Consider the following 25,613-nt stretch of genomic DNA (forward strand, 5'->3'; position numbering starts at 1 on the left):
CAAACTTCAAGCAACTTATTAAAAGACCGATTGACTATAAAAGTCAACGCAAACGGTATTTTAAAATTTTTTTTGTAAAACACCCAAAAAAAAATTTTTGGAATTAAAAAAAAAGGAGTTTTTTGAACTAGTTCGTATAGCTTTGCAAAAATGGTATATTAATTTTGAAGGAAGCATCTTCGACCATATAAGACGAGACGAGTTCCAAGGCTATGGCTCCATATGTCCATCATAGACCCTTAAATCTACAGATCTAAGATTCTAGAATCCTGCAGAGGTTGTATATCTCGGTTGCTATAGGATTGTTTTTCTCAGTATAAAAATCTAGTAAAGAAAGCATTTGCAAATCTTTTAATAAGTAGTTGTTGGGATTTAATACGTCTATTTTTTTTTTCGATTAAAATGATTACTAAATTTACTTTGTTCTTAACAAACTAGACAAAAATACTTAAAGAAACATTTCATTGACATTTAAAGTATATCCTGTTAGAACTTTTACAGTTAATCCTAAATATCTCTTTTATGAGTTAGATCGACGCGTTGGTGTCGTCCATAGACTATTGCAGGCCGGACAATGGGAACGCCTTTGCAAATATTTATGAATGCAATCACGATGAATTTGTTCCTGACAGGAGGCACATCTAATATCCCATAGTACCACGTTGTTACAGAGTACACATTTCTTGATTGTCCCTGGATGATTGGTTAGCAGATAGAATTCGAATTCAACGAGACTGCGTGGACCCAGATAGATTTTGTCATCTTCAGCTAAAAAATAGCCCATTTCACACCATTTGTGTAGCAAAACCTGTAAGCGATTCTTTTTTGGTGGCTTGGCCGATGCCTCAAAACCCAAATCTTTATACGCTCCAGTCCAGGGTATAGAACAGTCATCCTCTTGAGCTATTTTGTCCAATAGAATGGAAAAGTATTGATACTCGACAGCAGCCATAGTGCTTAAGCCAACTGCAGAATCTGGTGTCGCATCGGTTTTGGCATAAACCAAATATTCCTTGCCCTTGATGGGATGCTTGATGAATGTCAGCGTTTGATTATATTCGCCAATGGATTCATCAATCTCCTTAACAAACGTTTTCAGATCCTCCAATTGGGATGGCTTGCGAACATTATGGTGTTCACATAATGGTGTGAGTATTTGATCAATCAGCTCATGGCTAAGACAACTATGATTCTTGCAGGCACGCAGAAATCCAAGTTTTACCTCCATTAATAAAAAACGACGTAGGTTTACTTATATCAGCTATGCTGAAAATTGAGCGCCTTAGTGATGACAAAAAAGGAAAAAGCAGTCAGCTGTAAGTTATCGACAATTCAATGAGCGCCAACTATCGATAAGTTAAGCAAATTTAAAATACTAATTATTTTTTTCTTTTTTTTTTTTATTTTACTTACAAATAAAATAGCACAACAATTAATATAATCAAAAGGACTTTTTTGCCTTTCTATTCGTACAATATACTGTTAAGAATTTTTAAATAAATATTGAAAGACCATAAACATGTATACGACGGTGGTTCGATAAGTATTTAGCCTCGTCGCAGCATAACGAATCTATTATCGTGAATAACCTTTTTGTAGACTAACTTCAAAATTTCAGTCAAATCCAAAATATTCGTTTCTCATTTGTAGACTAAGTACTTATCGGACCGCCCTCGTACAATTATTGAAGAAGCAAATTACTCAATAAATTACAATTTTGTTTTTTTTTTCTCATAATATAGTAGTAGTAACTTGTAATTTATAACTTTTTGCCATAAAATCCCAACAGACGAATTCTTGTTGACACCGGACTTTGCACATGTTCCATAATTTCCATCTAAGTGTGTAGAATATCATATATGTATTTATATTTTTTTTGTATTTTTTTTTTTGGTCAACAATATAATTGAGGTTCATTACAAAAGTTTGCCGCAATTTCAAAAATAAAAACAGAGAGAGTATAATAAGATTATAAGAAAAGAAGCTGTATTACGATTATTCAGCATTTTGTTAACATATTTCTAATAGTTTGATGATATCCCTCTTAATTTATATATGGTATATATTTATTTTTTATCGAATCACAAGCAAAAGAAAAACTAACACATAAGTAACTAATTTGTACATATTTTTTTTCATTTTCAATGAGACCAATTAATTAACAACAAATAAAAACTAAAAAAAAAAAAAATAAATGAAAACACAAAACATAAACTTATAAATTATTATTTCGATGCTCTTGTGTTGAAACCTATAATAGAAAAGAAAATTGAACAAATATTTATCATATACAATAATAATAAAAAAAAAACAAACCATTAGATACCATAAAAAGCTGTTAGTGTTGGTTCCAATTATATACATATATATTTACATATGTATGCATATATATTGTACAATAAAGAAATCAATTAAAAAAATTAATAGAAAAAATTTCGTACTTACTTGGGGTGTTAGTTGCATGTTAAATGCTAAGAAATATATAAAAATAAAAATCATACAATTTTTAAATACACAACAAATGATATCCTAGACTATAATAGTATGTATTTTTGGTAATCGGACAGACTTCTTTCTTTCTTTCATTCTTTCGGTATTTGTGCGCGTTGAGAAAATTTTGTATTTTAAATAAAATGTTATTAGAACGAAAATTATAACAAAATAAACCAATTACATAAAATTATTAGTAACAAGACTGAGCTCATTTGCAATGTGATTAGTTTCGTTTAAAATGTTTGACTTGGTTTTTAAATTTATTTTGTTGTTGTTGTTGTTTGTTTTAAAGTGTAAAGTTTTATGGCAACCAAAAGACAAATTGTTTAAAGAATAGTGAAGTCCACATGAGAGATTTGGTTAGATGAGTTATTATATTTTTTGGTTGGTAAGGAAAGACAGAAGAAAAAGAAAGATGCAGCAGTTAAATAAATAAATTAATATTTTTTTTTTGCTAAAGAGAAGATTGTTACAGTTTTTGTTTTGGTTTTGAGTTAAATGTATTTAAATAGCATGCAGTAAATAGTAATTAACAATAAATTAATAGATATATACATTTTTTTTTTGTTGTTATTAGACTAGAATAATTGTTAAATAATTAAGAAACAAAATAAATATTAGATTCCCGAGAAGAAATAGATAACAATTAAAAAAATTAAACTAAAATTAAATGGAAATCACATTTTTCTTTTTTGTCGTTAGGTAGTTGGTTTCATTTTCTAAACTATTTTTTTATTATTGGATTAGTCTTTGTTATTATTATTTTTTGGCTTCATTCAATATTTCTGTAGCTAGCAAGTAGATTGTGAGTATCACCAGTATATCGGATACTTACGCGACTTAAGGAGTTGCGACGACCAGGCGCCTGGCCACCACCAGCTGGTCCTGGTCCGCCGGGTGTTTGACTTGTAAGACCGTTAACCGAATCATTGTCTATGCAAATGTCGGAATCAGAATCCACACGTCTAAATTCACCGCCATCCTTTTGTACAATAGAGATAAAGCATTTTATTATCTTTATCTTTTATATATCTTTCAATCACTCACCTGTGTCAGCTGCTGTGTTGTTGTAAGCAATCGGGCTATGGGATTGCAACAATTGGGCAAAGTTTCCAACAATGTTGGCCGCGAATGTGTCAGCAATGGTTTCATAAACCTAATAAAATTTACATTAATTATTGCTTAAACATGTACGGTATAAAATTTAATTAAGTATACTCACTTGGTATCAAAGTTGCCCCAAATTCTGGCCAATATGGCCTTCTCATGGCTATTACGACGATGATGATGACTGCCAGTGGCTCCATTGCTTAGGCTACCATTTGCCCCCTCAATTGGTGTATCCAAAATCCCATCAGTTCCTCCACCCGAAATGCGCGTCTTGCCGCGTCCACCTTCCATATCCTGCAAATAACCATCAGACTAAACCAAAAAAAAGAACTCTCATTTAATATAAGTTTTTTTACATAATCTCTCATACATATAAATCATACATTTATGAATCTAATAAACTCAAAACAAAACAAAGGTAGTTTATACATAAATGAGATATATTTCATTAGTAAAACATACCGGAGGCTGATGTGAATTATCCATGGAATTGTATACCTTTTGGGTTTATTAATGGATGCAAATAAAATTTTTCGTTTTGTGATTTTGAGCAGAAATTTAAACACAACAAAAAATATATATAGAAAACATACGTTAAAAAACGGAGTGAATATGCATTTGATTTTATTGATATCCTTATAGTTCTACTCTTTAAACTCTTCTATAGACTATGACTATTTCTATCAAATTCTTTCTGTTTATATAAAAAACAAACATATTCTACTTTGGGCAAGACTTGAAACAGGGATCGAGAAACATTTTGAAATATAGTTATATTCTTTATTATCTAGATCAGCAACTTAAGTTAAGATCACTTTTTTCCTAGCGATCCTTGACGATTAACAAGGTTTGGATTTTGTTGATAATTTTGGGAAAAGTGCTAGGACTTCCCTTAAGCCCAATTGGAATTTATTATTGGGTGACTATCTTAATTATGAAATTGATCTCTATGTCTGAGGGTTGTGGCCTTGAAACAAAAAGTTAACGATTATGACATCAAAGAAAAAGTGTTAGACTTCCTTTTTAGACCTATTTAAAGTTGATATTGAATGACTAATTGAATAAAATGACGTCTTCCTATGAGGATTGTCGACTTGTAACAAAAAATTCAACGTTTTCCAAAGTTGCTTTTGTTTTCTGATGATCAAGATAAAACTTGTGAAGGCCTTGGTTCAAATCTGTTCATGCAACTAATTAAAATTTTTATTTGTATTACTTATATAAGTATAATGATATGAGCTTGCTTTGCTTGGAATGGCATTGGCTCTGTCCCTATGATAAATGGCTTTATGGATAGATATGTTTATCTGGATATATTGAAAAAAAAAAACATGCTAACAAACGCCGATTGGAAATGCCCATAAAATAGTCATTTCAACACGACAACGATCCAAAACATTTGAGAAGGCATGCGAAAGATTGGTTTGCATCCAAAAATATCGATCGTTCAGTCTCCAGGTCTTAGACCGATCAACAAATTTTGGGCAGATGTACAAAACAAAGCTAGGCTTTGTCAATTGATTCAGGAATCATGCTCTCCTATCCTATGTTGTCAGGACCTTATCGATTCCATGACCTGCATTTGCCGTTCTTAAAAACAAAGGCTATACAACTTAATATTAGTCTGTATTGTTATCTTTAAGTTATTTAATTAAATAAGCTCTAGAAGCTTTAATCAGAATCACGGGCAAAAAATTCCATTTTGCACTTAATATAGTTTTCATTTTGATTTTTTCGTGAAAAAAACACGTTTGCAGTCCCTAAATATGTAATTAGAATATGTTCTAGTTAATTCCTAAGAATGCATCAAGAGCATAGACAGCTTAAAAATAATTAGCAACAATTTCAAAGATTTAAAATTAAAATTTTTTATTATCATTCTTTTTTTCGGATCTTTCCCTTGCTTTATTAGAAATTTTTCTAAGGCCCTTTACGTGTTGAGTCTAATAGAAATTTTGCAAAAACCTTAGACTTGTTTAGTAGTTTTTCAAAGATCTTATGAGCTTAAATAAACATTTATAAATGTATAACTTAAGTATAGTTTTAAGTTACTATAACTATAAAGTTCAAACATTTGAAAACGTTTTCATTCCTATAGTTTTTTCTGTTATTTTTACTATAATCTTTTGCTATCTTTAATGTCGATCTTAGGGTTAATAGATAAGATTATTTAAAATACTCACACTATGTACTTGATAGTTATTTAATTGTTCAGTCTCATCATCGACGCCCACACTGAAAATTGGAAAAAAGCGTATGTATTTAGCTTACCCAATTAGATATATATCTTTGATTTTTATTACTTACGGTATGTTTAACCAATTGAGCAAAAAATTAGCTGCCCCACCCTGTATAATAACCGTGAAGATGACAATCAGCGATGTCGCGGTTAACATAGTTTGACGTGCATCCGACACAGTGTTCCGGATCGCTAAAGCAAATGACATGGCACCACGCAAACCTATAAAAAATATATATATATTTTAATTAGTCATTTAAATGTGTTTGTTAAGAACTTTAAACTTACCAGCAAAGAAAAGCATATGTTGAAAATTTGTTGATATTTTTGGTTTGCGTTTAATATTTAAGAGCCAAGACAAAGGATAAACATTGACAGCTCGGCCCAAAGCGGCGCAGATCTAAAAAAAACAATAACAAATTAACATTTAGAAGTATTTTTCGATTGATTAATTATAACTTACAAAGGCTGTTATAATGAACCCGGCATCAAAATGATGTTTAGGGAACGTAAACATGGACACTCCAATATATGAGAAGATGAAATTCTCAGCCAAAAAGTTCAAGAGCTCAAATATTTGTTTAGTGCGTTGCCTTGAATCCTCGGACAAATTGTTATACGTATAATGAGCCTGACAAATGCCACAGAATAAAACAGCCACAACGCCGGTTAATTCAGTGGCCTCGGCCAACAAAAATGTGCTATAGCTCATAAGGACAAATAGGGCCGATTCTAGTAAAGGAAAATCACGTACACGCGTAAACTTGGTCAAGTGTGGCAAGAGTTAAGGATAACAAATTTTCATAAAGGTAATAAGTTATAAGTAAAATATATACAGATGACCAAAAAACATTAATTTGAATCAAAAATTGCCCAACAGAATAGCAACAGAGATCTTTTTCACTTAATTCTAGACTTAAATTGTCCAACGCAAAGTAAGTAGTTTTTCTAAACGTTTTTTTTGCCATCTGTTTATATGTATATATAATATATTTATGTACGAAAAGGATATCAATGCTGTAAAACAGCCCATGGCGGCGCCTATCAAAAGGGATAGGAAGAATATGGAAAAGAAATCACTCATTGAACGTAAAAACGCAGTGGTTTCGAATTCGCCCGTATTTGAATAATGTTCTCCATAGTTTTGTATGGCCCTGCAAAGAGAAGAGAATCAAATTAAAGTCCAAAACTAAAAGTCATCCTTAGATCTTCAAGCTTACCCGCTAAGTACAATAGCCACAGCATCGTTTAATACAGATTCACCCAAGACCAATGCATAAAGATTAACATCCACACGCAGATCATTGAATATGGCTAAAATTGTTAATGGATCTGTGGGTGATATTAATGCACCAAAATACAATGTATCCAGAAAGGATAAACTGCTGCTTAAATATTTTGGCATCAATTTCGCACAGCCATACATAACGCCGCCAATTAGAAAGGCTGACAATGTGGTACCCACAATGGCAAATGTCAAAATGGCACCCAAATTGCGAAAAAAGTATTTCTGCAAAGATATATAGATTGAACTTACGTTAATTATGTTCATTTGATTTTACGCCAAATAATAATAAAACCTTTTTTAAACTATAGCCAGCATAAAAGATAATTGGCGGCAAAATAATATTGAAAAACACTTCCGGATCGAATGTGGCTTTCAAATCAATTTCATTTTCATCCACATCATGAACTTGTCCACGAAACACATACGCATACGTCTTAATTCCTTCCGGTAGCTTGGTTGTATTCGTTTGATTAACAGGATACTAGAAAAAGAACACAGAAATTCCTTTTTTTTCATTACTGCCTAGCAATATTTAATGTAAACTTACCTTAAACCATAGCGTGTCGGGTGGCAATTTATCGGTATATGTGGGATTACCTTCAGGTTCCACCTGCATATGTACCAGAGGGGTAGAAGAGCCGGCATATCGCATTATGGCGCCCACGATTAAACCTAGAAAAAATCAATATTACATTAACTCATGTATCTAATCTAAAGCAGATAATAGTTTTTTCAAGAATAGAAAAGTCTTTTGTTTAATAAATTCTTTGTAAATGCATCTTGTTGTCCTTATAACGATTTTATTATATCGATATGAATCTTTTAAGATAAATTATTAACATTTAGGAACATTTCTACTGAAAGTTTTCTTCAATATAGAACGCCAGAAAGTAAATTCTTCACACAAAGCTTGCAAATCTTCAAAAAAACATTGAAAAAGAAAAAATAAAAAGTTTTGTCTGAGAACCAAGCAATAAAAATGAAAAATACAATAAAATATCTTAAAAGTTAAGATAAGAAGGTTTATTCACATTTTTTTTATTATTTTTTGTTATTTAGAAGAACGCTTAAGGAGAAATAATAAAATTTGGGCATTTCTTTTTATAAAATGTTAATATAATCAAAGGAATACATTTAAGAATAACGTTTCCAAAATTTATAAATGATGTTTTAAATATTTATTAACTCAAAAGGTTATTGAACCATCTTTTTGGAAATATATACGCAGTTTTATTGAAATATTGGAATTTTTCTAAGATAAAATTAATCAAAATAATATATGAAAATAATTAATGCTGGATTAGCCAGATTAGAAGATTTATGATTATAAAAAATGACAAAAATTTAGTCATTCAAAAAATGATTAGAAGAAAATATATTTTTTCTACACGATATAGTGCTTTAACATTTCCTATGTCCTTAAATTTATTAAAACTTGATCAACAATCTTAAAAAAAATAAAATATTGATCAATACCAAAAAAAATTGAAAAGCTTAATGAGGCGTGAGTTAATGGCCTGACCTATCACAAAATACGATTAGTCATTATTTTGTTGATTAGAACTTTCAAGAGTAGAAAAAAAACCAAAAAATAGTAAATATAAAATCATATAGTCTGGTCTCTGACTTGGCTAAAAAAAAATTCCTTTTTGATTTATCAGCAAACTTTTGCTTTCTTGAAAGCATTTGAAATTTGCTTATCTTTTATAAATTTTTTTATTGAGTTGTATATTCATTGCACCCTCTTCACCCACCACCCACTTCTCCCTCATATTTTTTAATGTTTATGGCGATTTACTTTATTTTTACAATGGGTAAAACCAATTTAGATACCAACTGAAAATATACTTATATTTTATGAATACGTGCTCATCATTTACATACGTGAAACTAATGAATTTGTTTAAGTGTTGGTTGGCTTTTTCGGTTAACCTGTTTATTGAATTGTTTCATTAGCTTTAATTAAGCCCAATACAATCTTGTTGACTCTTTCAATTGAACACGAATGCTATTTTTTCTTGCGATGCTTTTTGCTTACACACAACAAATTACAATCATTTTATATAATGTGATATTAGAGACAAAGGCGTAATTGCATTTTCAAAGAGGTGTGAGCAAAAAAAAGCAAAAGAAAAGGGGGCGGTGGATACTAACATGACGCATTGGGGAATTGTAGGTGATAGTAGAAGGAGCGGACTATGATAAAATGCCGTCATGACAAGGGCACGGTTTTCTTCCTACCCATTGAACAATATGATAACAAAATCATTTTAAACTGGTTTAAAAACTTTATCAGAGTATCCCAAATATGTTAACAAAGACAGTTTATTCCTTATGATTGATTAAATAGATAGTCCGCCCTCTGCACCACCCGCACTACGACCCTGCACACAATCGATGTCACACACAAAAAAAGCCTTGGCCATGACAACGACAAAACAAAAAACAAAAAAAAAGAAGAAATTTTAATGTATATAAATTTTCTCTTTACCATAAATGACAGCCAATCCCGTCTCATGTAACCAGGATACACGATGATGCTTGAATAGCCAAATTGTTAACACAGTGAGGGCCAAAAGGAAAACAAAAACCAAAAGATCCAGACTCTGGATACGATGATTCAAGGTGGCCTTGGCATCTAGAGCAATATCCGTATCCGTTGCCTCACATCCTTGATGGCAGATTAGTCCAATAAGCACTACTCCTGTTATAAGAGCAATTTTCCAGCGTTCCTGTGGCCGGCATGTGTGTGCTTTTGATGAACTGGCTGCCATTGTTTCTATTTTCTATATGTCACAGCTGTCTGGTCGCTCTGTGTTGGGGGGAGGGCCTGGGAAATCGATTTTGTAATTGATTCCGCGCACACAACTTGCACTGAGTGAGTGCTGTTGCTGTTTGTTGCAGGGCTGGTACGGCCCGCAATCAAACTTAAAGCTTCTTTTCAATTTAATTGTTTAGTTTTCTTTTTGTATTAACAATTTAATTATTATATAAAATATAATATATGAGCAATTTTGAAAAACTTGCAATCATCTTTGCCACTTTCTTTTGAACAATGAAAACAACAAAAGTTCAGGGCTGCAGAAGAATGGTATCGATATTTGCAAGAAATTATCGGTAAACATTATCAAGTAAATAGAATAAATGTGGGGAATTTTAATTTATATTATATTAAATCAGTAATAACTATTAAATATTAATACAGAATTTTATTTGTTTTAAATATTTTGTTAATTACTATCGATATCAACAGGCAAGTATATTTATCGACTGTGACTCCCTGGTTTAGGGTAACCAAATTTAAAAAAAAATCGAAGTTAAAATTCAATTTGTAACTTATAATTAGCATAATAAAATTTATTTAATCTAAGCGGGCTCCCTTTTAACAATTACTCTATTCCGTTTGCTCCGCAAATGTTCCTTTTTATATTTGGCCAACACTTGCATTATTTCCAATTTTGCATCAATTTTCAAGTCCTCATCCAGTTGATCCAAGTCCTGAGCAATTATCATGGCATAATGATAGCAAGAATTTGTAGGAAGTTGGCTACTTAATGTGGGCATAAGGTGGCCTGGGGCTGCCACCTCCTGTTCCTTGATAGATGATGAACTTTGTTCATCCTCATCGTCCTCAGTATTACTAACAAAATGAAAAATTTCATTGGTGATCTCTGGGGTTCTTCGTGTTGATGGAGAAACTGCCGTAGGAGCCTCAGTCGCTACTTCTAGCATGGACTTGGCTGCCTCTAGAGGATCCAGCGATTGTTCAAAATCGTCCTCGGACAGTTCAAAGCTTCCATCGCTGGGGTTTGCCTCATTGGCAAAAGAAGGGTCTGTCTTTAATTCTTTTCGCCCGCTCCTTGATCCCCTGGTATTAAGAAAAGACATTGCTGGCATGAACTTCCAAGCGATGGTGTCAACATCAGCATCATCGTTGTCATCCAGATTTTCGCCACGGTTGAGTGTAAATAACCTATGCCTTTCCGCCACATAATAAGACTTCATATTGTTCCACTTTCTCGATAAAACATCTGTAATAAATGCATTATTCATTCACTCAAAAGCCACAATTTGTAATTGTTTACTTTTACCTCGGGTTAAATGTGGATTTTTCGAACTAAATTCTTCATACGAATTGATTTTCTTGGCCAGATCATCCCAGAATTTGGCTTTCCTTCGTTTATTATTAAAATTGAGATTGGATGGATTCCATATATATGGCGTTGCTTGAACATATTTAATAATAAAATTTAAAACATCGTCAGTCCAAACAATTTTTGGAGTCATCTTTGACGTGTTTGCATTGATGTTGAGTTGGTAAATTGAAACTTGGTTTTATTTTATGCTGTTCATTTTATATTTCGATTATTATTGCAGTTTAAGCAGTTAAAAATAATAAATTATAACAAATTGTAAACAATTGTCGTTTATAAACAAAACTCGTCATTGTTATCGTTAACTATCTATCGATACGTAAGGCAATCGATTGAATACATCGACTACTCGATAGCAACATACAAATCTATCGAATTTCTGAAAAATATCGATAGCCAAAGTCTCAGTTTTTGTGTTTTGTGTTTGGGTTAAAAAAGGTGGACAGCACAATTAGTCATCTCCATAAAATTAGTCATCGCTTTAATTGTTATCATTTCATTCTCGGCATTAAACATTTAAATCGTAGTCTTATGTCCAAGCGCAAAGCGGACGGCGCCGATATTGAAATGGCTGCCCCAGCAGGGAAAACTGTCCCGGTAAGTTGCAACAATGCTGCTTCTTCCTTTTTTCTTTCTTACTCGCACTTATGCGTGGCGAACTGAAAAACAATTTGGCAAGTAGGCCATGCATGAGTGAGAAAAAGATAATAGGAGACAAGGACAATACAAAAAAAGAGCAACTGCTAATCATGTGTGTTTTTTCCCCCTCCCCAAAAAAGGATGATTTTGCGATTAGTCTGGAGACACCGGCTGAGGACTACAAAAAGCTAATGGAGACGCACGTTCAGATTGATGAAATTGTCGATGATAAAGTCACTGAGCAAAATTTTGATCGCATTGGACAGTCGGCTCGTGACGTCATCTGGAAATTGCTATTTAATAGCAGCCAAAATACCACTGAGGCACAATCAAAAGCCGAAGAATTGTTGGATAAATACAAGTCCGATGCATGCTTCTATGCCCCGTGGCCGTATAATGAATGGATTATCAAGTTGCGGGATGAAGTACTCAAGGAGAATCTCCTAGAATTTTGGAAGGATAGCATAGTTAAGAAACAATTGGGTCCCTGCTGGTCGGGGGATTCGGATCTATTCGATGCCGATGATTTGCCTCCCACGGAGTTTTATGCCAAAGCTGGTTGCGTGGCGCCATTTGCCGATAGTTTAGGTAGATCCTCCAGTGCAACAGCCGCCAACGCAGTGAGTCAAATAATATTTAAAATTCCAACAAAACAAATAAGAATATTGTACTTTCATAATAAAGGAGGACTTTGTAATTGGTTTGGAGCAACCTCTGAAAGACTATCAGAAACTCATCGAGACCCGCGTCCAAATGGATGAAATTGTTGATGATGCCATCACACAGGGTAACTTTGAACGCATTGGTCAGGCGGCACGTGATGTTGTCTGGAAATTGTTGTTCGATACGGAAGAAAACAAACCTGAGGCCCAATCCAAAGCCGAGGAATTGCTGGAGGAGTATAGGACTGATGCATGCTTCTATGCCCCGTGGCCGTACAACGAATGGATTGTCAAGTTGCGGGATGAACTACTGAAAGAGAATCTTTTAGATTTCTGGAAGGATAGCATAGTAAAAAAGCAAATGGGTCCATGCTGGTCAAGGGACTCGGATCTATTTGATGCGGATGATACACCACCGGTGGAATTTTATGCCAAGGCCGGATGTGTGGCCCCATTTGCGGCAAGTTTACGAGTTCGCGGTGAGGTCCATGACGAAGAAGGACATGAAAATGCCGAAGATGAGGAAATGGCAAATGAGGAGGATAATCTTGCAGCTAGCACAGGAAATTTCGAAGTCGCAATTAGCAAGGAAACACCATTGGCCGACTATCGTGACCTAATGAAACGTTTCGTTCTCACAAAAATCATCGTACCCGATGATATTCATGAAAGCAATGTCAATAAAATAGCCAAAGGCACTCAGGAAATCATTTGGCAATTGCTCTTTGAGAACCCAAACCCAAGCCAAGAGGATATGGATACGATATCCGAATTGCTGCAAGAATATAGATCCGATGCTAGCTTCTATGGTCCATGGAGTTATAATGAATGGATTGTCAAGCTACGTGATGAATTATTGAATAAAGAACTAATCCAATTTTGGCGCGAAAAAATTGTGGAATACGAATTGGGTCCAATCTGTAATCGCGATTCTGATTTCTTTGATGATGATGATCCTTTACCTTTGGAATATTATAATAAAGCTGGCTGCAAGGCTCCCTTTGATCCCTCAGCAGCCAATGATTTGAATTAAAAACCTAAAAATCTCTCTAAAAATAAGTTATATGTAATTTCACATATTATTGCGGAATAAAAAAAAAACACATGTGTTTATAGTTTTGAAATGCCCAACAATATTGTCATTAAAAATTTAATTTCAATGAAATGTTTTTGTAAAAAAGAAGTAAAAAAGATGTTTATGTATTTTTAAATTAACTACTACTGACAGCAACAACAAAATTAATTTTATTTTCCCATTGGAATGTCAAGTTTTGCATAATTATTTTTTAAACAATGTATTAAATTAACTTTTTATGTTTTACGGCTTAATGTAGTAGATTGATTTTTTATTATCAAAATTTGTGGTTTTCCAAATAAATAGAAAAACCAAAGTTTATGTTTCTTTTCACCCAATTCTGCATTATATATAAAAACATTAAATACAAAATATTTCTTTACTATTTTTGACTTTAAAAAAATATTTAATTATATATTCTAAATAGTTTTCTTTAATATTTAACATGATTTTAATTTGAAATACTTTTTGAAAGTTTAAAATTAATTTATAAACACTTTGAATTCAAATAAATTTTACGTATGTACAATTTCATTTGAGGTGGAAGTTTTTGTTGCCTATTTTGTTTTGTTTTTACTATACTTTCATTTTGCTTGACTTTTTCGGTCTCTTATATAATATTTGTAACGCATTTCCCATTGTGTATAATAAATAATATAATATATATGCCCAGACCAAGCCAACATAAAATATGTTATCCGATTTTCAGAGGACAGTGCAAGAATGGAGGCTGCCGCCGAGAGCGAAACAGACCAGGTAATATTTCATTTTTATTATCTTTCTCTCTGTTTTGGCAAGTGGAAAGGAGCATATCGATGGGTGAGGTGAGACAAAAACATGGACAAGGTAAGAGATTTTTATTGAACCATTGAGAGGGTACATATATTTTAGTTTAGTTCAGGTGCTTTCCATTCACACCTTATTTTGGCTCAAAATTTGTGATGTTCGCAGAATGAGTGAGAGTCGGTAAGTTAAGCATGAGAGACAAAGTGGGTATTAGTACTAAGTTAATCATTTCATCTCATATATCGATGAATGACTTGTTCAACTTCACCACATTTTAGATAATGGTCAAGCACAAAATGTTCTTGGTTTTTTGTTAGTTTAAGTCTAAAAAAGCAGCGATTTTTATTTTCTTAGGGATAAGAAGTGGGAACATCACAGTGTGATCTTCACTTTAAAAGAGGAAACCAGTTTAGAGGATCATAATAATAGATTTATTTTCATTGTTAGTACAACTATTCAAGAATATGTTGCTTAAGTTTCACAATAAAATTCCAATTAGTTCCGATGATATGATCACTAATTTACGAGAATCCTAGCTCGAAAAGTTAGTGACGAATCGATCTAAAAATTGGTTTGAATATTGTGTGAAATATAAACCAAAACTCTAGAATGATATTATTAAGTAAAATATATTTTTTTATGTAAGAAGGGTAAAAAAATGATATAAAAACAACATTCAAAACATTCAATTCAACTTTTTTAGTAAAAGTTTCGTTCATATTCTTAGAAAATAGGTTACTAACGAGAGAAAAAAAATGAATGATTTCAAATCAAAACTCCAGATGTCCCTCCAGCAATCAACTCTGATGGTGATCGTCAACGGACATCAGCCTCTAACTCCATCACTTCCGGCGGAAATGTCATCAAAAGATTCAAAAGTGTTGCTCAAAATAGTAATAAACTACACTTAAAGTTTAAACGAATTCTAATAATTCTTTCACAGTTAAAAAAATCTCAAAAAACACTCGAATTTCGACCTTCTAAACTGTCTTAAGAATGATTTAATTAACCAAACTACAAGTGTGAGTATGAATACATTCAAAAGTCCAATCGACTCATTCGGTTTTTGAAAGATCTTACAAATCAATTTACTCATTTGAACGATTTCTTAGAAAAAAGTAATTGATATTCGAAAAACGAATAGAGTTAGGTATTCCAATTTATACCATTTTCTTTGAATAATTATTAATGGAAAAAGGATTCTATGGTTATTAATTTAACTTTAAATCTAGGGAATATTAAGAGTTTCAAAGTAAGCAATGACCACGCCTTGTCCTTCATTACAAAACCTTTAGAATATTTAATATGCATTTTAATAATCAATAGATTAAGAGATTTGAAACAAATGTAAAATAGAAAGTAATCAAATTTCTTTACAAACTTTAAAAAATGATCAACTTATAAGAAGATTTAAGAATCACCTACATTTTTTTAAGTTTTTATAAAAAGATTAAGTCTTCTTTATTTTATTAAAAAAACAAAAATGTAAACGTGAGCATTAAACTTTTGCTGAATAAAGTGCAATAAATATTTTTAGTTAAATTTATTGTTAAATGGTAAAATAAAAATTCAAAAAAAGCTTAAGCTTATAAATAGAGATTTTTATTTATTTTATTTATATGTTTCATTAAAAGGTTAAAAAAATAAACTAAATAAACAATATCTTTGGTCCATAGTTTTTTTTTTTGTGATCTCTGCTAAGTATTACATATTAAATATATTTACTATTATAGCCTTAATTAATTTAAGAATTCAATATTATTTATAATTTTAAATGATTTAATATTTTTATATATTTTTTTTATAATTTGTATTAATTTAAGATTTGAATATTTTTATAATTTTAATTAATTTAAGAATTCAATGTTATTTGCAATTTTAATTAATTTAAGAATTCAATATTATTTATAATTTGAATTATTTGCTTTTTTAAGAGTTTGCTAGATTCCCCAAGATTATGAAAGATTTTTGCTTAATTTTAAAGACTTTATCTTGCAATTGATTAATATTATAAATACATATATTTTAAATCACATATCTAAATATGGCCATTTCATTATTTTTATAATCATTTCATTAGATTACATTAAATTTTTTTTTTATCAAATTTTGCAAATTGCCCAAAAATAAAATGAAAAATACTTTGTGACCAAAAAATTCATTGTATAATTTAATCTAATTACACTTAATTTTTGTTCATTTCTAATACATATACATATTCTTAAAAAAAAGTTATGGATAACATTTTTCACATATATTTAATTTAATTATATGATTTAATAATAGAATTTCGTTTGGTGTTTGTGTGTGTGTTTTTCTTATTTAACGAAACTATTAAAAAAAAATGCTTAAACAATTTTAAATTTTATAATTAATCAGACGTTTAGGATTACTTTGCTATTTAGTTAAATTAAATGCCAAACACAAAAAGAGAAAACATTATTACAAAATAAACTTAAAATTCAATTTTTTTTCTGATTTTGTTTCACTGACTAGAGAAAGGGGAACACAAGTAATCAAAACTATTAACTTTTCACAAGAAATTGGCGGACAAACGCAATTAAAAAGAACACAAAAAACTAACCAAAAATTTTCGCCCTGTTATTAAAGTGTGTTTTTTTTTTGATTTGGTTGTTTTTAAGGTTTTCTTGGTACTGACTTTCACTCGGCATAGAGGAGACGTGATCGCGATTTACGTAGGGTACTCGAAGAACCACCAATGCCACTATCGGCACCACCTATATCCTCACCATTGTCTCCACATTGCCACGATTTGGTTTTGGCGCGAAAATGACGAAATTCCTCAGTATGAGCTGGTGCCAACATGGGCACATAGCTGCATGGTTCACACAAATGGCCATAAAGACTAAAGAACTCCTTGTAGCCATTGTGTAAAAGATATAGTTCTGGATAGTCAAGAGCTGGATAATCATTACTATGAAAATTACGATCATTCGAACGAAGAAAACGCAAAAGTTTCGGTCCACGTTCCGATGAGAATTCACAATGAAATATATAGATCTGACGTTTTGGTTCTATATCCTGTAATTCTAGTGTGGTCGATGGAAATGCTTTCTTTATTTGAGCCTTGGTATACAGATTCAGGGCGCCACGTATATGTCCGCCTTTATACTCATAGGGATAACGACAATCAATTATCTTATAGATGCATTTACCCAATTCCTCATCGAGTTCACCATTGATAAGTCGGGCCAAAGTATCACACGATATGGTCTTTAAATCTTGATGTCTCACAGCTTTCTGTTGAAGAGGCAAAGCACACGGTTTGCTTAGATCACCAATAAGTTGAGGTTGCTCATCGTCCAGAGCAGTAAGTATATCGGCATCATTCATAGAAGCAATACGTCTAAGAACCGGTTTGCCATGCGGTAAGTTCCCTTCTTCTTCAACATTTTCACCCTTATCCTGGAGAAGACTTAAGCAACGACGCGCCGAACGACGATTTTGAATGGGACACACATGATGATGACTCGTATTGCTGGATTTCTCTGAATTCTGTTCCATTTTCAATTGTCCACTTATAAGACGATCTAAATTATCTGGCAGGGGCAATAGGACATCATTTTCTTGATTTTCTACATCGAACATTGTCATATATTCATCATCCAGAGAGTTGCCGGAATCATAGCTGGACAGACTATGAAAGCTACGTAATGTGGAGGATTTTGGTGTACCACTTATACTCGTATCCAATTTGGCCACACGCATAGTTTGTGCCAATTCCGTAATGGGCGATAATTCGCTTCCATTGACAATTTGGCGCTTAAGCATACGCTGCAAGGGCGTTTGCGCGCCAAATCCATTTGTTGCCTTGTACCGCTTGGCAACATGTGGTAACTTTTCTTGATTTATGTCATCATTGATCTCGTCGAGAATATCAAAGTCCTCCTCATCGTCAAATATCATTCGTTTGCTTGCCATTATCTTGTCTGCTTGTCCAGCTGTAAATTGATTTTCCATTAAAAAATCAGCTGTAAAATTTTTTACATCTGTACTATAACTTTTGCTTACCTTCTCTATTTACGCCTTTCTTAAGATAATTTTCATAAAATTTAATTTGTTTTTCTTTTTAAGTCGAGTTTCTTTTTTAAGATGATGTTGCATGTGGAGAAGAAAAAATATAATTTTCACCGTCTTCTTTCTTTCTTACGTTCCTTCCGCTTTGTGATCGTCGTTGTATTTTTGCGCGCTTTTCATTTCTCTTTCTAGTGACCATTTATTCTCACGCGTGAGTCGTGAGCTCAAGTTCATGTAAACAATGAGCGCTTTAGGGATGTGTCCAAGGACGATAGTTTTATTCTGTGAAAGTTCCTAAAAAAAATCATCTGTGATTTAGTATGAATAAAAATACTATATTTTCAAATCTGTGTATGAATAAAAATACTATATTTTCAAAGCTGTGTGTGTTAAGTGTTGTAGGATTTATTTGAAAGTGTTGGAAAATTGCCAAACTGCTTAAAATTGATCGATCGATGTTTATGTGTTTGGTAATCTTAAACAATTAAATTTGACTAAACATGTAAATTAAATCAAATGAGTTGTAGATAATAAAAAAATATTGAAATTAATGAAATTTTATGGCCATTAATTGTCCCTGACGGTTCTATTTTAGTGAAGCTGTTTATTAAACATTGTAGAAAAGTTTATTGCTGAATTTTTGTTTTAAAATTGCTTAACTTTGTAAATCATCGATAAAGAGTTAAGCTAAATCTGTCTTAACTGAATACATAAATTGAATTTAAAGTTTTCTTTTTTATTGGCAGTTAAAGGGAACAAAATTGTAGATCAATACATAATATCACAAACTGAAAAAAAAAACTGGTTTCATCTGAAAAAATAAAACTGAAATCCAAGTTGCTTGGCATCAGTTGAATATAAACTGAAACGGTAATTATCTTTTGACAGCACTTAAGCTGAATTTGGTAATGACAGTCACACTAAAGATCGGGGCAAACGGGCCGATAAAAGCGGCGCTTTAACTTAACTGACAGTTAAGGTTAAAACGTGGTCGATTAAATTGACAGAATGCCAAGTCAAGCCAAGCCAAGCCAAGCCAGGCCAGTTCAGGCCATGCCAAAAGCAAGCTAGGTTACCATTTTAACTCAGTGTGTAAAAATGTTTGTTGGACATGGTTAAAATTGTAGTCTTGGTGTTTCTAGAGCATAGACGAATAAGATTAATGTTTTGATTGTTATTTATGTGGGGTAATTTGAGTGTTGTTTGCATTTAGTTTTGTCTCACAGTGTCGTTAATAAATAAAAACACCAAAATGTGTGCTAATTCGTGAGTAAATTTAAAAAATAGAACTAACTAAAGCCGGACTCGGGAATGTAAAATATAAATAAAGAAGGATTTTAAGCTCTTGGTTTCAAAAAGATTTTTCGTTTTAATTTCTCCCAAGAAATATTACCACCAATATTTTGTATAGATGTTAGTTTTCTTTTCTTTTCGTGTTAGCAACGCTTTAACAACATCTTAAACATTGACAGTCAACTCCTAAAATATATTGCATTTTGTGGGCAAATGTCTTTCCTCCTGCTTGTCGGCCACGATTAGTAAGTATGTAGTTGTCGTGGCCAAAACTAACCAGGCTTTCTGCCTTTCTGCCTCTTTAAGCAACCAACATCATTTTAGCCAAACCAAGCAAACAACCATCCAACTAACCAGACGTGCAATGCGGCAAACGCGACGCTTACAATTATTAATTTGATACGATATAATTGACATGTTGCCGATGCCAAAAAGGAAGCAGCACCAACATGCAGACAACTTGGCCAACAAGCTAGCACTAAGCCAGAAAGCGAAGCATATTAACGCCATCACTGGCATCCAGGTATTGAATGGTCTGTGGTCTTGATTTTAGAGATGACATTGGTTAACCGATATCCATAAGCACATATCCATTGAATTTCTGACGAATTAAAGCATTTTCAATGCGTCTTTTTTTGAATTGGACTGTTCCAAATTTTCTTAGAAGTATTTCCAGATATGTACATATGTACTTTTATGTTAGGTTTTTCAAGTACTTAACAACTACATATATAGCCACAAAACATTTAAAATAGATTTTAATAAATTACAATTTACACAGATGAATAAAAGTAATGATAATCAAATGAAATCGAGAAACCAATTTGTGATTATTTTATTACCTTTAACTTCATTTCAAAATATTTGCCTTTTCCAGATAATTCAAAAAAATCCAAATTTAAAATATAACCATTATTTAAAAAATAGAATAGACAATTTGTAGTTCTTACTTACAATATATGAAAACCATTTTTTCATAAACTTTTGACAACTTTTGACTTCTGTGAACTTTTTTAAATTTTGGGCTTAAAATTTCTTCAAAGAAACAAATACCAAATAATTACCTCACAATAAAGTTAAGATTAAGGAACAAATTTAAATTACATTAAACAATTTATTAACTTATGAAATAGTTATATATTATTTATTAAGTGTTCATACTAAGAGTTCTATATTGGGAAAAAGTTTAATATTGCAATTTAATTTAAGATGGTTTTCATATATTGTAAAAATTATAATATAAAAGTACATTATTAATAATTAATTTTTATTCGATTAAATGCAAAATTGATGAAAAATATTCTCGTATGTTCATAAATCTTAAAACTTTTCTTAATGGTTAAAGAAAATCACCTGGATGTTTAGTAAATTTTTATTTAAACATTTATTTGTCAAAGGTATTAGAACCTAAAATTTACTAGCCAAGTGAATCTGCTTACAATTAAAAACTAAATGAAATGCGGGAGATTCGGAGACGTCATGACTATATGTTGCCATATTTCTTTTTAATTTTTAGACCCAAAAACTCCTTCACAAAGTCTCTTTCGTTTTTTAACCATTCTAACATATCTAAACTATGGTTTTATTATTCAATTTTTCCAACAGAATTTGTAATTACACTTGAATTAAAAATCATATGTGTAAATGGTTTACTTGTATCTTATATATGTATTTGCTGTCATGTCTCTCACCTCTAGTTGGATGCTCCAGCTGAAACACCAACACCGACTCCCGTTCAGGTCCTCCCCTTCTCTCTCTCTCTACTTCGCTCTATGTCTCTTTATCCATTTGCCACCAATTCGTGGTTAACTTAACTTCAACGTTGTCTGGTAAGGCAAGGCAGGCGTGTAAATTGTTTTTACTTAATCGTTACGGACACAAACGCACATGTTGTTGGTCAGGCTGCAAACAACAACGGCAACAACAACAACAATGTTGCCGATCTCCTTTGATATCTCTTTGGTCGCTTGTGGCGCGCTTTTGGTAATTGCCGGTTCGTCGTCTGGTTGGAGCTTGAAGCTTCTGTGTTACCAGCAAAGCAGCTTGTGGAAAATTGTTATTTGTTGTTGTTGTTGTTGGTAGATTGTTGACCAACTTTAGCCGGTCAGACATGCAAATTTTTCCTTTTTGTAACAAATACCAATTGCATGAAAGAGTATATTAAGATTTTTTGGATCATTAGGATCATTAGAAAAAAAAACAAAAATTTTAAGAAAATTTCTAGATATAATTCGAGATATGTTCTTATCAACAAATTTTAAAACAGCAAAATAATTAGCAACATAGCAAGCTGTTAAATGTTTCCAACATAAGTCTGTTAAGTGATTAGCAACATATGTTGCTAGCAGCACCATGATACATGTGGATGGCAACATAGTTAACAGATTCTGGAATAGTTTGGAATGTTGGAATTTTTGCCTTTGCAGGGTATTATTAAGTCAGTCCTGTCTTATGAGAAATAGTTTTCCTTTTTTTTCCTTTTTTTTTTTTGATTTTTTGGTTTTTAGTGTACTGTTTTTTTAGTGTGTCTAAAATGTAGTTGTTTGTTAGTTTTTTATGCAAATTTTCTTGTTTCTTTTGACAAATTGTCTGTTCGATTTAATGATGGAACGTATGCATGTAGGTTGGCCAAAGGAGGGTGGGGAGGGGTCGATCCGTTTGGATCGGTTTAGTATACCGTTTATGTGCATAATTGTGTGTAGTTATGGATATGGATATGGTTTTAACAACCTGTCGTTGCCATACAAAAACTGATTATTTCAGGCATAATAGGTGTAGAAAGTTACAAAACAAATAAATGAAAAATATAAATGAAAGGTGTGGACTTATGATTGATAATCATTTTAATGAAGCAATTCATGATGATTACTAATGTCATATTAACGTAAAGAAAAGCTGCAATGTTACTATAGTAAGTTAATTACTCAAACTCGGTGGAAATTTCTCTATCGTATTTCCAATCATATATAACACATATGTAGAACCGATATCTTATACCGATTTGCTATTTCTTTCACCTTTCAAAAGCTTCACAAGAAACCTAAATTTGTTTCTAAACTCTTTTGATATTAAAAAAAGCTATATTTTATATTTTCTGTACCGAATCCATTATTCAAAATTTTCTTTAAGAATTCACTATGAAGAATTAGAGGTTGGTACTACGAAATTCAATTAGAGAGACGTCATAAACTTTGAATATTTGTATTATTTTTTCAAGTTTTGAATTGATGTTTTGACGGTTTACAAATTTGTGCTTTAAATTAAAATTAATGCTAAACCTGCTATTAAATAGCTACATTATTGTTCTTATAATCCATTATGTGGGAATTCCTATTAGTCAATCAAAAGACTTAACCTGGAAACCGTTTTCCTAACTAAAGTATTCCGCATTTCCAAAATCCTAAAACACAATTTAAACGAAGATTCTGAATTTCTGTGTGAAATTTTCTTTTTTAAAATGTCAGGTTGAAGATCAAAATATTTTTCACAGCTCCAGGTTCCATGGCTGGTTGAATGAGCCAAAAATCTGAAATTTGGAATGACTGAGTCACTGCAAATGATTTCCACAAGGCGACAAATATTAGACAAAAAACTGAAAAAAGCGAAAAGGAATTTAGATCAGATTTAATCTAGGATTAAGAAACTAAGTAGGTAGGTATATATTTTTTTTTTAATTTTTAAAGTTTCTATCTCTTACCATAAACAAACCATTTTCTTGAATAATCATACATACTAAATACTGACCTTGTGTTTAAAAAACATAAAAATTAAATATCGTTGGCTTTTTTCAAACAAATATTAAATTAATTTATTAAATTTTTTGTGCTGATCAGAAAAATATATACTTTCTTTATAAGAGTTAAAATTGGACAACTGTTGACACTATTTATTAAAAATCTCTCTTTGATGAAGTTGAAATTTGGTTACTTTCATAAATGTTAAAAATCTTTAAAGATTTTTTTATGTTTACTTTTTTTTTTATAAATTTAGTTGTAGGTACCTTTTCACTATTAAATTAAAGCATTTTGATAAAATACTTAATTTGTTGCCATGCTTTCCCCTTATGCAGTCAAAAAACCAACTACATGGCTAATTTGTATAATTATTTAATTCCCTTTGGATGGGCTAAAGTAACAGTAATTACCATGTACTTGCCCCTCTTTTGCATGGGCCAAATTGAAAACAAGTACCAGAGAGAACAATCAGGTTGAGGACCCAAAGAGAAGACCCGAGACCATTGATTACATTACATGATATAGGCGGCGGCAATTTCAACGTATGAGTGATATAAATGGCTTCATAAAATTTTGTAACCATCATTTGTGGTTCAAAGTAAATTGTTTTATCAGTCGGTTGAATGTGGCTTGCAGCTGCCTTTGCAGAGAGGGCAGAGCGGAAATAAGTTGATAAGAGCGTTGAAGAAAAGCGAGCAGCGATGATGATAACATCATCATCATCATCAATATAGCCGGCCGCCTATGCAATTATATAAATTATAGAGATGCTCAGGCGAATTCTGTTTCGTTTAAAATTAAATTAGTATTATGCACATTTCTTTCTCTCTCTCCCTCTCTCTCTCTCTTGCCTGCTTCACCCTTTTTGATATAGTCTATAATCAGCTTTTAGATGATGCAGGCCAACTTGTTCATAATTGGCAGCTTTTTCAACCATTTCCACACCATAGCCGCCGCTGGTGTTGCACCTCGATCTCTCCCGCAATCTATGCGTATCTCTCCCTCTCTATCTGTTAATCATTTTCGATATGGCCAGTAATTATATATGTATGTGTGCATGAAACTTGGGGAGAGATTGAGCCCTCTTCTCTGCCCCAGCTGCCTTTTTCATAAAAAGATAAGATTTCAATGGTTGGTTTCAGTCTTTTGAAGTGTTATGACCATAATTGATTGGTTAAAGCCATTAAGTTGTAGTTTTCCTCTCCGTGGTCCAAGGTGTTAGAGTGGTTAAATGTGATATAAACACGAGACAACGTGTAAACCCTTAATAAGCATCACCTGGATATTTTATAGTTTTAAATTATTATTTTTAAACCGTATTTTTTTTATTTAGGTAGTCACTGAAATAATGAAGCATATAGTTTTCCATACAAGTAAGAGGAAAAAATATAAAGAAAAATTAATCGTAGGGCATATTTAACTCAAGAGAAAAGTTGTAATTTTAATATGATGAGGACATCTTCTTCTATTTCTCAAAAACAACAAACAAGGATCAACCCTTTATTACTTACTTATCAATATTTTTGTTAAAAACTCTCTTCTAGTTCCGCCTGCCCATGCATCTGCATCTGATCTTAGAAAGATTCCTTATTTAAAATAAGTCTTATTTATAAAGGAGTAAGAATCAGAGAGTGTTAGTATCGGCAGACTCTGTTTAAGAGCTTCGAAATTTCAATACTACTAACTAGTTGAGAATTACAATTAAATGATGAAAAATTTGCAAAGCTTACACTACCGGAGTTAAAATAAAATCCCTACCCTAAAATCTTACTATACACAAATACTAAAAGAAGAATAATAATGGCGGTGCTTTTCAAAGTAACAAAGTGAATTTGAGCGATCAATATATGTACTTACAATTATTTAACATTTGTCTAATGGTCTAACGTTTGATTTAAAAGCCAAGTATCATATATTATCAATGTGGGAATGGTCTGGCAATCCTATTCAGCCAGCCCTAGTTCAGTCAGCTGACTCGAAAAAGCGCAAGACAATCTGGCAAGCCGGTCAGACAGAGAAGTATTAAGAAGACGAAGTTTTAAGACGAAAAGACGAAAGACATTAAACAATTAATTATAATTATACCTACTATTATCTAAAAA

The 25,613-nt window shown here is 32.0% G+C and overlaps 5 protein-coding genes and 1 long non-coding RNA gene across 12 annotated transcripts; 2 read left to right on the plus strand and 4 right to left on the minus strand.

Moving 5' to 3' along the window:
• Positions 1 to 349: 349 nt before the first annotated feature.
• LOC6643703 (non-structural maintenance of chromosomes element 1 homolog) lies at positions 350 to 1,295 on the minus strand. The gene has a single exon (XM_002066400.4). It carries the CDS (start codon positions 1,226 to 1,228, stop codon positions 521 to 523), a length of 708 nt encoding a protein of 235 aa, XP_002066436.1. The 5' UTR covers positions 1,229 to 1,295; the 3' UTR covers positions 350 to 520.
• A 149-nt stretch (positions 1,296 to 1,444) lies between these two features.
• LOC6643704 (sodium/hydrogen exchanger 6) lies at positions 1,445 to 10,104 on the minus strand. Of its 7 annotated transcripts, none has more exons than XM_023176412.2 (15): positions 9,622 to 10,103; positions 7,678 to 7,802; positions 7,423 to 7,611; positions 7,063 to 7,352; positions 6,855 to 6,996; positions 6,306 to 6,614; positions 6,131 to 6,242; positions 5,911 to 6,064; positions 5,787 to 5,838; positions 4,066 to 4,101; positions 3,716 to 3,915; positions 3,541 to 3,649; positions 3,329 to 3,475; positions 2,446 to 2,471; positions 1,800 to 1,837 (listed from the first exon to the last, which is right to left on the minus strand). In XM_023176412.2, exons 1-14 carry the CDS (start codon positions 9,902 to 9,904, stop codon positions 2,454 to 2,456), a joined length of 2,166 nt encoding a protein of 721 aa, XP_023032180.1. In that variant the 5' UTR covers positions 9,905 to 10,103; the 3' UTR covers positions 1,800 to 1,837; positions 2,446 to 2,453. The 7 variants fall into 7 exon arrangements, with proteins under 7 accessions (XP_015033622.1, XP_023032178.1, XP_023032180.1 ...); XM_023176413.2 differs by lacking the exon at positions 1,800 to 1,837 and adding an exon at positions 2,229 to 2,251; XM_015178136.3 differs by lacking the exon at positions 2,446 to 2,471 and having other exon boundaries at positions 1,445 to 1,837; positions 9,622 to 10,104.
• LOC111518766 lies at positions 6,584 to 7,437 on the plus strand. The gene is made up of 3 exons (XR_002724070.2): positions 6,584 to 6,651; positions 6,723 to 6,777; positions 6,850 to 7,437. It is a non-coding gene; the product is annotated as an uncharacterized LOC111518766 (long non-coding RNA).
• Positions 10,105 to 10,266: 162 nt separating the features above from the next.
• LOC111518770 lies at positions 10,267 to 11,601 on the minus strand. The gene is made up of 2 exons (XM_023176450.2): positions 11,222 to 11,601; positions 10,267 to 11,161 (listed from the first exon to the last, which is right to left on the minus strand). The coding sequence occupies exons 1-2, from the start codon at positions 11,415 to 11,417 to the stop codon at positions 10,497 to 10,499; spliced, it is 861 nt and encodes a 286-aa protein (XP_023032218.1). The 5' UTR covers positions 11,418 to 11,601; the 3' UTR covers positions 10,267 to 10,496.
• An 83-nt stretch (positions 11,602 to 11,684) lies between these two features.
• Positions 11,685 to 13,709, plus strand: LOC6643706. The gene is made up of 3 exons (XM_002066403.4): positions 11,685 to 11,881; positions 12,064 to 12,543; positions 12,608 to 13,709. The coding sequence occupies exons 1-3, from the start codon at positions 11,816 to 11,818 to the stop codon at positions 13,616 to 13,618; spliced, it is 1,557 nt and encodes a 518-aa protein (XP_002066439.1). The 5' UTR covers positions 11,685 to 11,815; the 3' UTR covers positions 13,619 to 13,709.
• Positions 13,710 to 16,588: 2,879 nt separating this feature from the next.
• Positions 16,589 to 18,854, minus strand: LOC6643707 (cdc25-like protein phosphatase twine). Its single transcript, XM_002066404.4, has 2 exons — positions 18,479 to 18,854; positions 16,589 to 18,408 (listed from the first exon to the last, which is right to left on the minus strand). Exon 2 carries the CDS (start codon positions 18,386 to 18,388, stop codon positions 17,108 to 17,110), a length of 1,281 nt encoding a protein of 426 aa, XP_002066440.1. The 5' UTR covers positions 18,389 to 18,408; positions 18,479 to 18,854; the 3' UTR covers positions 16,589 to 17,107.
• Positions 18,855 to 25,613: the final 6,759 nt, after the last annotated feature.

The sequence above is a fragment of the Drosophila willistoni genome, assembly GCF_018902025.1.
Source record: "Drosophila willistoni isolate 14030-0811.24 chromosome 2R unlocalized genomic scaffold, UCI_dwil_1.1 Seg200, whole genome shotgun sequence".
NCBI classification, from domain to species: domain Eukaryota; kingdom Metazoa; phylum Arthropoda; class Insecta; order Diptera; family Drosophilidae; genus Drosophila; species Drosophila willistoni.